Source organism: Culex quinquefasciatus, chromosome 2 (assembly GCF_015732765.1).
Source record: "Culex quinquefasciatus strain JHB chromosome 2, VPISU_Cqui_1.0_pri_paternal, whole genome shotgun sequence".
NCBI classification, from domain to species: Eukaryota; Metazoa; Arthropoda; class Insecta; order Diptera; family Culicidae; genus Culex; species Culex quinquefasciatus.
In genome coordinates this window covers 135,708,216-135,722,692 of record NC_051862.1, presented here as the reverse complement: position 1 = coordinate 135,722,692, position 14,477 = coordinate 135,708,216, and the positions used below count along the sequence as shown (strand labels likewise).

General features: G+C 35.4%; 1 protein-coding gene across 1 annotated transcript in view; it reads left to right on the top strand.

Annotated features, from left to right (window-relative positions):
* Nucleotides 1-435: 435 nt before the first annotated feature.
* Nucleotides 436-14,477, top strand: part of LOC6038613 (breast cancer anti-estrogen resistance protein 3 homolog) — a 98,646-nt gene continuing 84,604 nt past the window's right edge. Inside the window, exons 1-2 of the mRNA XM_038251444.1 lie at nucleotides 436-606; nucleotides 5,561-5,839. Coding sequence (XP_038107372.1) covers nucleotides 5,797-5,839 — 43 coding nt within the window. The 5' untranslated portion in view covers nucleotides 436-606; nucleotides 5,561-5,796. The remainder of the gene's footprint in view (nucleotides 607-5,560; nucleotides 5,840-14,477) is intronic.

Genomic DNA, 14,477 nt, shown 5'->3' with positions numbered 1-14,477 from the left:
AGGTGTTTATCTTTTAACTTGAGATATCTTCATATGAAAATGTCTAATTTTCAAGGGAAAAGTGTATAGGACCACCCTAACGAAATTTAAAAATTGTTAAACTATATGTTTTTCACTTAATTTTACATGTAATCTGCCCTCAGAATTGAGCCAAAATGTTGATTTTTGGTCATCTTTTGGGTTTCTATGTAAAATTATCAATTAGTAATTTTAAATAATCACAAATTTGCAACAGTCAACAATCTTTTCTTCGCCTAGCTACGCGGGCACTTTGTGCGCTGGTGTGTATTTTACGTTACAGAACATTCGACTGCAGCGTCGCCGACAAACACACACACAGCTAAGTCATCAACGTCGGCGTCGTCGGAAGAAGACGACGCACACGCGACTCGCGACGACGCCGCATCGCGCGCTCAGCTCAGTTCTCAACCGGCACTCGGCAAAGTCCCAACCACAAAAGTTGATTGTTTGGAAGAATTCGCGACGGCGGCGGTTCGGGTTTCGCGTGTGTGTTTAAATTCGCGTTAGAGACGTCTCGTTGAACGACGTGGTTAACAACAAAGTGGCTTCGTCAGCAGTTTATTTGATGTGGAAATAATAGAATCAGTAATTTCAATTCAATTTTCGATTTTTTACTTGAATTTGAGGATTACAAAAAATAAAAATAAAACTGATCAAAAAAATTAAACTGACTGTGTTAAATTAATACTGATTCATTGAAGTGTCTGCAAAACGCATCCTGACGTAGTGATAGCCACCAAGTGACGCCATACTAACCATAAAGCAGATTCAACATAATTTGTATGCGCAGTGCAAAATAGTTGGTGTTTACCTCTGCACAAATTAATTAATTGCTCCCTCCAGGGTGGTCTTGCGAGGTCTTGCACCACGATGTATGGAAGTACTTGGCGCCAGGCTGCAGTGTGTGATTGCACGTTGTTATTCCGGGAATGACCACCGCGAGTGTCGAATTGTGTCAACAAATTGGGAACATGGAAGCGAAAATGATCGAGGTCTGGCGAGTTGTGCGTGGGTGCTAAACAAGTGGCTTTTAGTGGTCAGTGGACGAAGAAGGAACAGGAAAATCGTTTTAGAGGAATAATTTAGCATCAGTGTATTGATTCGTCAAGCTTTGTAGGTGTTGCCATAATGGAGGATGCTATAAAAGAGACGTTTGAGTTATGATCGCCATTATGGCAATTGAGTTAGTGTTAAGATTGTAGCAGCTTCCCAAAATTCTTACACTTCCACCCAACACGATTGTATTAGGCGTCTGACGAAGGTCTGGAATCTTATCGTGGGTGACGCCATCGACCACGGCCTCTTCCAATTTACGCCCCTTACATTCCCTAAAGGCCGCTGGCGTTTGGCGCGTCACGCGGCCAATGTGTGTGGCGTTGAGGCGTGCATCGCGAAGAAAACTATAGGGGATAGCTTCGCATTTTGAATCAAAGTGTTGAAAGGGTTTTGTAGAGAAATGTAAATAGATTTATCACAAAAGAAATTTTCATAGAATGAAAATAATGAATTAGAAAATTGGTAATAATTACAACAGTATATTTAAATTGCTGACTAAGTTTAGGAAAATTGGCCATAATAGGCAATTTTCTCCTACATGTAATATCATGAGTATGCTTTACTGTTTACCTAGTCTGTTCTGCGGTTAGCTTCAAATATTTGGCGACGCGTGTTCAAACTACTGTTTCATAGCACCGTCACTGGCAATGGAATGTTGCGATATCTGATGGTGATAAGTTATCATCTACTGGGGCACATTTTTGCAGGCATGTAGATTGTGATATTTTGGATTTAAAGATAGACCAATATTTTTATTATTATCAAAAAAATATATATATATATTAATTATATATTTTTGAAAATATCGACCTTATAATGAAACATTATTTTCAAACGCAAATAATCATTTTTATCTAAAAGGCCATAATTCGTAGTGAAATTACACAGTGAAAACAATCTTGATAATATTCACCACTATTCTAGTGTTTTGCCACTTTATCAGTGTTAACTGAGGTACGCCCTACTATTCATTGCCAAAAATAACGGTTCTAAAAAGTACTTTTTGCAATTCCGTCGTGAAACTACAAACTTTTACTGTTATTTTTGTACGATGATTTGGCATACCTTTCTCTGCTAAAAATAACAGAATCGTAAAGTAATACTTGTCGAAACAAGTGCCAAAAAATCTACTTTTTATCACTGCGGTTGAACTTTTCAGCACTTGTGTCAAAAAGTGATATTAGATTTAGTTTATTTCAATATGTTGCATAAACTACTATTTCAACATTCATTAGTGTGCCGAAAAGTTCTACTTCTTACAAATGAACAACAATTAAAAGGATGTTTGCCAGAATCGCAAAAAAAAAACATTTTGCACTCGTTGCAAAATTTGATTATAAATCATATACCGAAAAAAATCATTTCGGATCTTTTTGCATTAATTGCTATTAAATTTTTCATATTTTTTATCGCTAAATGTCATGACATATTTTTCGTAAAATACGTGAAAATTTTCTTTAAAATTGGTTGAAAACACTAATGTGGGTTTTAATTAAATGTCAGCTTTGAGCTTAACATATTTTAGCACGAGATTTCAGATTTTTTTTTAAATTTGAAACTAAGACTAGCGCAAATGGACTGGTCACAAATTACGGTAACAATCATGTTTTGAAATTTTTTGATCGTTTTCAAAAATTGCAAAATTTTTTAATGTTAATCATGATTTTTTGTCCAAATTTGTCTTGGTTATTGTTCAACTGCTTTGAAATAAACCTTCTGTTACCAAGTTGTAAATGGAAAAGAAACAGTTGCAAAGAACACTAAATCTCTATTGAAGATTGGCTTGTCCAGAAAATTGAAAATTGTAATTTTGGCATTTAATATGAGTTGAATTTATGTGAATTGAATATGTTGCTCAAAATGATTTTCTTAACATGGCAGAAGAAATCCTCGAAAAGTAACACAGGGATTGATGATCACAATATGAGTACGATCAAATCATGCATATAAAACTTAAATAATATAATTCATAACTGATTTATTTTCAAACATTTGATATTTTCATAAAATTATGATTTTTTTGAAAAATCTGCAAGCACAGTAAGCAAAACTAAACTGAAAGTATTTCCCTTAATTAAGGATAAAGTCTAAAGAGAAATTTAAAAATAAAAAATAATATTGTGTTTTATTAGAGTGGCATCTCTGAGACTTCGGACAATTATTATTTTTTGTAAACAGAAACACGAATTTTCGCTCTCGTCGAATGCTATGATTGATTTGATAATATTTTTAATCGAAAGATCAGACAATTTCACGATAGTTTAACTTTTTGACAATTGAACGCATAGTTGCTGAATTATCAACACTCAAAAATTTGACGCTTTTTTGGTGATGTAGAGAAAACCTTTTTTTCTGTTTGCCTTCTTAACGTCATGATTCGAATTCCCAGATGCTTCGAAACCCGGACATCTCATCTTGTTTTATCAATTATTTGGATATAAGTTCGCATTATAAATGTCAAAAATGTTACAGAGGCTGTTTCTCAGCAACGATTGATCCAAACTTTAATGTCTTTGAAGCAATTACCCATATGAAAAATTTACTGATCTTTTTGAAAAAAATTTTTTAGTTATGGTCCAGCTTGTACAGGTAAAAACACACGTTTAAAAACAGTTTATAGTGGCTTTTAGGCCGTTGCAAATATTTTTCAAAGATTATGTCAAAATTTGTCCGAAAAATCAGGGGGCAAAAAAATATTTTTTTCAAAAAACTTCAAAATTTCCTTGAAAATAGAAGTCTCATCAACTGAAAACAATTTAAAATGCATTTTTCTGCTTTGATAATCATAATTAGCATGTTTGGCTCGATTAAACATGTTTTGGATTTTTTTTATGAAATTTCGATGTACAGCACCGCAAAAACTTTTTTTTTTCGCAAAAAAAAATCGTCAATGCATTTATATTTTAGAAACTAATAATTGTAAAACAACTGAGCTGATGTATAATGCATTTCAAAACACGTTTTTCATTCAATTGTTGAAACCATGGCTCGTTATTCCAATTTTGGTACTTTTTTTTATTTTTTTTAACCAGCCAGTCAATTCCTAAGCACAACTTTGCATTTCTTTATTGAGAGCTTATAATTTTATGAAAACTTGTAAGGACAAAGGTGTGATGCAAAATGTAATCTTTTGTTCGCAGATAGTTTCATCCAATAAAAAAATAATTAAACTTCTGATAAATTTGGTAATTTATCCATTTGTATTGCAACTCAAAAGTTATTGGTTTAATTGTATGGTCACATGATTAAACAAACAAAAATGTATCGAAATGTCAATAATCGTTTCATCAAATGTTCAGTGATTCTGGAGTTCAAAAGTGATTTCAGTTTAAGTGGAATGACTCGTGTATTTTCAATCACAATAATATGGCATGTCAGTTATTTGGATTTGAGACATACAAAGCCATTATTCGATGAGTTCATCAACCACAATCGTTTGAAAGTTTTGCAATTGCAGTCGTAGTTCTAGACTGCACCTTCCATAACCCGTATTGTGTTGCAACTTTGGCATCGTTTAAAATTCCAAGTTGAATAGGTCAGCTCACCCAGGTAGAATGACATTCCCGTCCCGCGGCAGAGGCAATCCCCCCTCTAATGTATGCCATTCATTCGCACAGGTACGACCCAAATGACATCATTTGCATCCGCGAGTTCATCGTCGTCTAGCTCAAACCGCAAACAGAAGAGTTCCTCATTAAAAATTCCAAATTCACATCTGCTGTGAGCTTTGTCTTGTTTGCGTCGCCAGAAGGAGATGCAAAACATCTAAATCCTCAAAACTACCACCACAAACGTCGTGGGTAGTGATTATATTTTTTGTTTTATTTTTTTTCCTGGTTTCTTGAATGAAACTCGGTCTCTGTCGTGACGCGGTCATCCCACAACTTTGCGTGCGAGCTTTTGTGTAAGCTCCTTTGAACGACTCCTTGCTGTCGTGGTCCATTTTGCACGCAGATGATGCTGGGTGGCATTAAATTAATCGCATTACTGGTTTTTGGCAGAGATTTAGTGTTCTGGTCAGGTTTCGTTGTACAGGTTCTCCAGGCAGAAAGATTAGAGCTGCATTTGAGAAGGAAAAAAAGAGACACTGCCAAGATTTCGTTTGTGACTTGGGCAAGAGCGGGTCCCTTCTTTGATATCAACCTCTGCTCTTAAAGTCTCTGCCAGGCGGCATGCAAGTGAAGGAATCTACCTTATCTTAATTCCTTTCCTAATGTTTAGTCTCACGATGTGTTTTATCTGGGCTGCGTGTAAAGTGGTCTCGTTCTGAGGAATAAACATGGCCAAGGTAGATAAAGTATTGTTCAACGGGGGAAAATTTATACAAATATTGCAGAATTTAATTTAAATACTGAATACAAAACCAATTTTGAAAAAAATGAGTTCACAACAAAATTCACATTGCAAAAGTTTCTTAATTTATTTCGTTGTTTTGTACATTTAGCAATACAAAAAATTTAAACTAACTCACTCCTAACTACAGTACCCCATGCAACGAACAGTATTCACCAGTTCCTTAAGTAAGTGTGTTGCTAAACTCCAGTTCCAAAGCAAACGAATTTCCTGCTGCAGAAGCAAACTGTGTGTGCAGTGTGTTTGTGTGTGTTTCAGTGTCTCAAACATTATGGCGTGAAATAGGTGTCACTGCAGTTAATTCGACCAAGTGTGAATTCCTGAACTGGACTGCGTGACCGGTGACCGGCACCGGCAAACTTCAACATGGGCAAAACTACGAGTAAATTAGATAAACGCCGATCACAAAGTAAGTAGAAATGTGCACGCTGCATTAACATACACTCAAAATCAGAAGTACCCTTCAAAAAGGGTTTTATCTACCCTTTATCTGTCATCCCAAAAAAAAAAAGGGTTACTACCGGTAAACTTGAAAAAAGGGTGGAAGTAACCCTCAAAACGGGTTTTTTTTTTCTATGGGATGACAGATAAAGGGTAGATAAAACCCTTTTTGAAGGGTACTTCTGATTTTGAGTGTATATATCGATCTACCATGAGGTTTCGAATGTGGACTTGGCGAGGCGTTGGCGAGTTGGGTCACACGGGGTAATTAGGTGCCGTTAACGCGTAAATAGTCGACACTACCGAGCTGGCTGTGGGGTTCAATCAACGTTACTTGGCTGGAATCAGTTCGAGTTAAGGTGCAGCTGCAGTTTGATCAGCAGTTTTTCTTCCCTCACGTGCACCGCCATTCGTAAGGTCGTTTGATTTTATTACTTTTTGCATTTATTTGCATATCATTTGGAGCTCAGCTGGAGGTTTTACTTAATCTCATTTTTTCACGATCCTTCAATGTTTTATTTCTCAATGAACTGAGCTAAATTGATCATTTTTTTTAATTCTACCTACTTGAAATAAGGTAGGATTCTAGTATGAACTAATCAATGATTTTTAATTATTTATTTATCAAATGTTCCGTCAGTCCAAGAGTAGGAGTCGTCTCCCTGGTATCCTGAGCAGGAATAAAGAACTTGGAAAATGCGTAGAAATACTTTTCTTTTGATAAATTATACAGTTTTGTATTTGTGAACCCGTTAAAAAAATCACGGAAGTGCGTGATCAGACAAATCTCACCGTTTTGAAAAAGATGATCATTGACGTTCATGCCCACGACAGACTCGAACGACGAAACAAAGAGAAACAAAAAAGTAACTTTTTCAAAACTATTGTTCGTAAAAACGCAATAACTCTTGAAAACAAAAATAACAGGATTTTTTAACTCTACCCACTCTGTTTTCAATAAAACTTTGTAGACTTGTTGTTTTTTGTTTTTTGTTTTTTTTATTTTTTGTTTTTTTGTTTTTTGTTTTTTGTTTTTTGTTTTTTGTTTTTTGTTTTTTGTTTTTTGTTTTTTGTTTTTTGTTTTTTGTTTTTTGTTTTTTGTTTTTTGTTTTTTGTTTTTTGTTTTTTGTTTTTGTTTTTGTTTTTTGTTTTTGTTTTTGTTTTTGTTTTGTTTTTGTTTTTTGTTTTTGTTTTTGTTTTTGTTTTTTGTTTTTTGTTTTTTGTTTTTGTTTTTGTTTTTGTTTTTTGTTTTTTGTTTTTGTTTTGTTTTTGTTTTTGTTTTTGTTTTTGTTTTTTGTTTTTGTTTTTGTTTTTGTTTTTGTTTTTGTTTTTGTTTTTGTTTTTGTTTTTTGTTTTTTGTTTTTGTTTTTTGTTTTTGTTTTTGTTTTTGTTTTTGTTTTTGTTTTTTGTTTTTGTTTTTTGTTTTTGTTTTTGTTTTTTGTTTTTTGTTTTTTGTTTTTTGTTTTTTGTTTTTTGTTTTTTGTTTTTTGTTTTTTGTTTTTTGTTTTTTGTTTTTTGTTTTTTGTTTTTTGTTTTTTGTTTTTTGTTTTTTGTTTTTTGTTTTTTTTTTGTTTTTTTTTTGTTCATAAATTCAATACATGGGTCTTTCTCCGCCAACTCGCACAGCAATTGCCCTGACTTTCTTTGATTTGCGTGAAACTTTGTCTTCTAAGTGAACTTGAGTCCTGGCTGAAATTCTTGACAAAAAATACTTTCTAAAGCACACGATTATGTTTTAAGGGTGAAAACTTCGAAAAACTGGTCAAAAATGGTCCAAATTACACGAAAAAAATATGTTATAACGTAAATGTTAAAATTTGAGCGATGACTCATTTTCCTAGGTACCGAAATTTCCGTAATTGAAAGACGCAACTTTCGGTACCCAAAAAAGTACAGGTCATCCCTGAAATTTTAAAATTATATCAGTTTCAGTGAAAAAAGTTGATTTGTTAAATTTTCCGAGAAATCCGATAACAATATTTTCAGACATAGGCTCTTTAGTCCCGAAACCTTAGAATCAGCGTTTTATATTTTCATGTTACCTTTTCAAATGTCAGGCTACATTTGAAATGGTGCAGAGTCATGATGTTTTGAAAAAAAAAAATGTTTTTGCGAAAATCAATTTTCGATTTGTTTTTTTTTGGCCCCTGGTCATTGGGGAGGTTTTACAAGAGGGTTGGTAAAACTTGAAAGTCTGTTTGCAAAGGCCTTAGTAATTTCTCAATAATTTCGCGGAAATTGTCTTTTTGTAATTAAAACTAACCCTGATAAACTTGCTTTGCACTTACTGAAACCTCTTCCATGAAAAATTTCAAATGATTTTCTTCTTAGTTGGTTCTTTGAACCTCATCGGTAATTAAAACACCACAACATTTTAGTGCATTATCAAGATTCGATTGTACTTCAATCATACACATTGTAAAACAAACAACCGTTGACGCCAGCCGACCTTGTGATATCGATAGCTTCTTGACTGTTGCTGGCAGCTCCGGTGAGTGCACCTCTGCATTCTCCCCGCCCCGTCTGCAGCCGTGTCAATGACTAATCAACGTTTGTCGTGAAATTTTATGAATGAAAAATCAGACGCGTCCGGACATTGAAGTTGAATAAATTTCTTCATTTAATGACCCTCCGCCAGTATTCACCTTCTGTGGCACAATTCACGAGCTGAGTTTTTTTCACTCTCCCATCCTCCTCCTTTTTATATTTATTTTTTGCTCATTTCAATTCGACAAACAACTCAACCAAAATGGAATTGTGAAGTCATTAATTTAAATTGATCTCTGATTAACTCTCATCAGAGAAATATACACGATGCGAACTCTCGTTGTCTCTTCGACCGGCCTCCGCTCTCTTTTTCTTCCGCCACTCGGACTTCCCCTAAATAAGCCGACCGGGTTCGATGAGATGGCGATGATTCGCGTTTGATGAGCCCTGATGTGTTATGATTGCAGTTCGTGCGCTGAAAATCGGGACCAGGCCAGAGCAGCAGAGCGCGCGGTCAGCTGGCAGTAAATTTTCCACTTTAATCGATATGCACACTGGCAATGCGTGTATGTGCGTGCACGTGGTATTCGCGTGGAAATGAATTAATAATAATCATAAAATAAATTGCTTATATATATAGCATATGGAAGTAGAATAGGGAGGATCAAAAAAGTGATGCAGAGTCAATAATGCTTAAAATATTGTATGTTTTAAATTAAAATTAAAATATCAAAAATCATTGAATTTTTAGGTACCTATAAAATTTAAAAAAAATGGAAAAAAGAAAAAAAAACTCTAAGTTTAGTCAAATCAAATGATTATTCGATTTCATGAGGCACCACCATCGTGGCATAAAATGCAACGCAAAATTGCATCATCCAAGCTGGCTGGTTCTAAAAACACGAATTTGTGTGGCTCGAGTAATGAGCTTTACTTTAAATGTATGGTTTTTAGTTGATGTGTAATGTTTTGGGAGAGGTTTGAAGTTTGAGAACGAGTCGAGTTTAACTTGAGTATGGCTATTACAAATTGTCTTCAAAGATTTGGTCCGAACTCTACTATATGTCAAATTTCAAACTTAATTTTCCAAATTTCAAAACATACATTACACCGACCAACAAAATTTCCGCAAATTTTCAATTCTTTGCACTTTCGACGTGTACTTTGAATTTTCCAAAAATATTTGGTCTGGGAGAAATGGTTTTTATCCACCATGGTCGTCATAAAATTTTGGAAAACGTCACTAAAAAAAATAATCAATTTACGTTTTACATCAGAAATCAATCAGGCCCACTGGCCAACCAATTTGTCGTTGATGATTATAATGGACAATTTTATATTTACTCTTTATTTTTTTCTAAGCCAAACCATTTTTTGCTAATCATCAAACAATTTTGCAAGGAAATTATGTTCTTAAAAGTTTAATAACATCCAAAAAAGAGTAGACATGCAGATGATTTTCAAAATAATTTATTTATTTATCATCTTAACAGACTCCAGGTCGTTTACTAAAATTTTAGTCCAAATTTGAGCGATTCATAAGTTTATCACGAGTACTAGAATCGAACTCTCGACCTTTGGATTGGAAAATCCAGTACGCTGCTAGTCAAAACCCATCCCCTACCGGTCATGATTCCCGATGAGCAGATTTACTCTTTGAAGGGACCTGGCTTTACCGAACTAGACAGCAGGGATGGAATAATCGCAAACAAATCATTTTCGCTTGCGAGCATTCTTCACCCGCGAAAGAGAGAGAAGGCATATCACGCAAAAGAAAATCGCTCCCGAACTTCTCCAAGAAAATCTATCTGTTGATGATTTTTGTGATTTTCCTTGTTAGAACCCCTTAAAATTATTTATTTCTCTTTGTTTACACACATTGTCCATCTACAAATAGTGACAGGTCATTTTTCGTCGTGTGACGTTACACTTGCAAGTGTAGTAGTGAAAAAGATGTTCCGCCTGTTCCGCTAAATAATCAAGATGAGGATTTTTTTAGACTCATTTCACCGATCTTTCGTGCGCGAGAGAGGAGAGCCATGTTCCTTTCGGATTTTTTCTCTTGATGAACGTTCAAAGATTTTCTATTGATGATGATTCTTCCATCGCTGCTAGACAGGAATTGAATCCATCACCTTCCGATTGCAAGGTGAAACCCATAACCTCTCGACCACGGTAGCTCGGCCATGTTATAAAGAGTGTCCAGATTTCGAAACAGTCTTTATAAGAGTCCGGGTTTCGAAGCACAACAAGTCATTTCAACTTTAAAATACTGATAAAAAAATGTTAGAAAATTCAAGGGGGGCACCCCCGGGAAAAAATGTTGTAGCGGTAAAATTTTACGGAAAAAAAATCATAGAAATTGGAAGCTTAACATTGCAAAACAATGCTGATAATAAAAATTATATGCTAAAGCAAAGTAAAAAGCAAAAGTAATCCACTTTAACGACCCCCGGGTCTTTTGTGGTCTCTGTTGCAAGTTTCTGCTCATTTCTAGGCGTCCGAAGATTATGTGTGGTGAGTCACCCATAACCTCTTTTACGCAAATGGACCGACGTTTTACTTCCCCATCCGATAGAAGGCGTGGTCAGGCAAATTTCGTCTCGAAAAATGCCACCGGGTCCGTCTGAGATTGAACCCAGGCCATACTGGGATTCAGAGGCTACCACGCTAACCACTAAACCACCGGACCCGGCTACGAATTTCGAATCATGACGTTATAAATTTGCGGTCGTAATCATTCAAATTTGAAGACCTCATTCTCCTAGAAACCCTTAGATATTTCTTCACGATGTCTATCACCATCGTGCGAAACTGTCACATCACACCTTCCATTAGATCACCCCGATCCAGTGACCTAATTTGATAAGCTTTCCTCAGACTTGGATCGATTAAGTCACCTACCACCAGTTCATTGACTATGCCAACGCAATGTGGGCGATCTCCGCCCGATATCTTTATAGCCCTGCTCGACCCAGTCGTAGCCGTTTCGCTACCGTTTGAAGTCCGGGGCCCCGCGTTACAGCGCATTGCACTTATCTGATCTGCACGTAAATCAACGGCTTTCGTAAGTGCACCAATTTGCATAAATACCGACCGTACGTCCGAACTATAAAGGGGTGGAGTCACCCAACTAGTTTTTTTATACCGCGTGGTTATTTTGGGAAATTATCAAAGCAAATAAAATTCTTTAAACGGTTTTGATTTTACGGGTTTTTTTCCCTTTTTTGCATAAGTTGTCCCCCCTCAGGTAATGATAAAATTACACGGTGCCCGGTAGGTGACAATCTGTTAAATGCCACCGGCCGAGGTTCCTCCGCCAGACCCGGGCGCGGTGATGGGACGCGCGTAATAACCGATGCAGTTATAAAACGTTATTATCATCGACCAGAACTGTCACGGGCGCTTATCGATATTTATGATAGGACAACAGAGGGACGAGTGTTGGGGCGGCTTTCATGTGTTTCGTAGCAGCCACAGACTGCACAATAAAAATGAGGAAAAATATGAAATATTAAAAAAAAAACATCATTATCATATCACTTTTGAAACGAGCTTCAAATATTGTTGGTTTTTTGATTAATATTAAATTTGAGAGGCAAAAACTTAGAATCAAATTTGTAAAAATCAAATTTTTAAAGGGTTTAAAGATGAAAATAAACATTTGTATGCATGTTTCTATTGTGAAATTGTCTCAGGAACGAGAATATGGTAAAATTATCACCGGAAAATTTGATCTAAGGGGTCCCCCGAGCATACATTTACAACTATCAAAATCACTATAAGAAAAAGTATCTATTTATTATGTTAAACTGCCTTACCCAAATCGTTCTCAGTCTCAGATGGTAGTCCCAGATGTCCCCTACAAGCTGCAGGTTGAATTGAGTTGATATCTGGATGGTACACTTTTTTATTTGAGTTTGAAAATTGTGCTTTTTTTTAAACTAAAATGCCAATAACTCCCTTTAGATTCAACTAATTGGGATGCTCTACCCTGCATTTTGTTGCATTTTCAAGTTCTTACAGATGCATTTTGAATTTTGAAATTAAATTGTTTTTTGCCTAAGTAACAGCATTTTTAAGATTTTTGATGTTTTTGAACATTCAAACTTTTTGTCCCGATTTGCCCCACTTCCCGTTTACCTAGAGTGCTCATATTCTGGCCAGATGCTAGTTTTATATGTACAAACAAACCCTGAAAATTTCAGGCAGATTGGTAAGGTCAATGCGAGATGAGTATGGTTTGCTCACAGAGTAATCCAGAGAGAACAGTCCGAACAGTTTTCAACTAATTTGGTGGCTCCGTTCCGACATTACCCTTTGGAAAGGTAGCGGCTTTGGGCGTTATGTTTCGAGCGTTACGGGTTTGATGAAGCAACATTTTCATCAAAGTAAACTCAGGATTTTTCAGATTTGTTTGTTTTGACAACTGTCAGGTTTTGATGACTTTGCTGTTGAAATTTTTTGCTGTTCAAGTTCTCTGATTTATTTGAATTTAAAAGGCATTGATGATGCAGTAAAACGTTCAAATTCAGTCTAATCCTGCAGTGTTCCTCAGAACCATCCAAATACTTTAATTTGGCGGTGGGGCAATATCATCTATCCTGGTCTATTCTTTCCGGGTTTTGTTTTGGTATCTCAAGTTGATAATGAATATGCAGCTGAGTCGTAATTGCCGCTCGTGGATTAGGCAAAATCTTATTGCCTAACCAGAGCAGTTTGCCCAATAGCAATGGGATCAATGAGCGCTATCTGACGAAGTTGGTCCTGTTAAGGTTTTATGAGATGCTGGCGATTGTCCACGCCCCATACAAACAAATTTGTATGTGAACTTAAGTTAACAAGGAAAAAGGGAGGGTTGGGGGGGGGGGGCGTCTGAACCTTTCAGCAGTCTCCAAAGGATTTCTCACTTACAAACACATGCCATGCATTCTTTGCAGATTCAAAAGAGGAAAATCTTACGCAGCGACATTTTTTTTTATTTAGGAAATAATACTTGAGGTTAACCGTCCTTCCTAAAACGACTAAAAATGTGTCTAGTCCCAAAAACAAGAGAAGTCTTTGCACCAAGTCAGATACCACACTGAGGAATATAAATGAAAATTAAACATAAAAACAAAATGATTCTTCTAACAACACAATTTTTTCTAGTGGTATGTTCCGTCATTGCCCAAAAACTGGTTAGAGATATTGTCTAGCCACGGAAAGTCTCTCAAACAAATTCGCACTATTTTCCATTTTAAAGAAAGTTTAGTTTTCTGAAAATTTCACTGAAATTCTTTTGATTCCTTTGGATTGCCATCAGAAAATTCACATGATTGAATTGTTGTGATTGAGAAATTTTTTGACAACTTACAACCACCTGGTTGCTGCGAAAAAAAGTAACGCCTTAAACGTCAGTTTACTTCGAGGCCAAGAAAGTTTTGCTGAAGGGGGGATGTACCACGATGTACCGCGTAACGCAACCATAAATTAAATGCCAGTGCTCCCTCTGGGTTACTCTGTGGTTTGCTCGTGGACTCGCTCTTAAGTTTTTGCGAAATATGGATTTCCTCCTGATTTCTAGAACAAAGTTTTGGAAGTTGTAAGCTGCATCAATAATTCAAAAGCGATGAAAATGCATATGGGACATTTATGCGATCAAGGTCAGTTAAGGGTGATTTGGTAAATTTGAATCCAAGATGGCGGCCAAAATGGCGATTATAAAACATTAAAAAAATATATTTAATTTGAAAATTTAAGTGGTGTGATTTATAAGCAAATTATAATTTCTTGAGTTTTTTTTAATAGGTTTTATAAACATATGAATAACAATAGTTTATAGGACTTTTTCAAAAAAAGAATTCTAGAATTGGAAATTGAAAAAAAAATAAGTTTGATCTCTTACATCACATAAAATGAAATGGAATAATAATGATTTGTCTGTATAATACTTGAAATGTTTTTCTCTATCAATTCAATAAAAAATAATTGTATACTTTTATATTGAGTTTATATTAGGGTGCCCTAAAAAATGACCCCCTGCTCTACAAGTGAAAAACTGTTTTTTGGGTTATTTTAAGCAACTGTGCCAATTTTGAGGGAAATTTGTTGAGATTAACCCATTGATACCCAAGCCT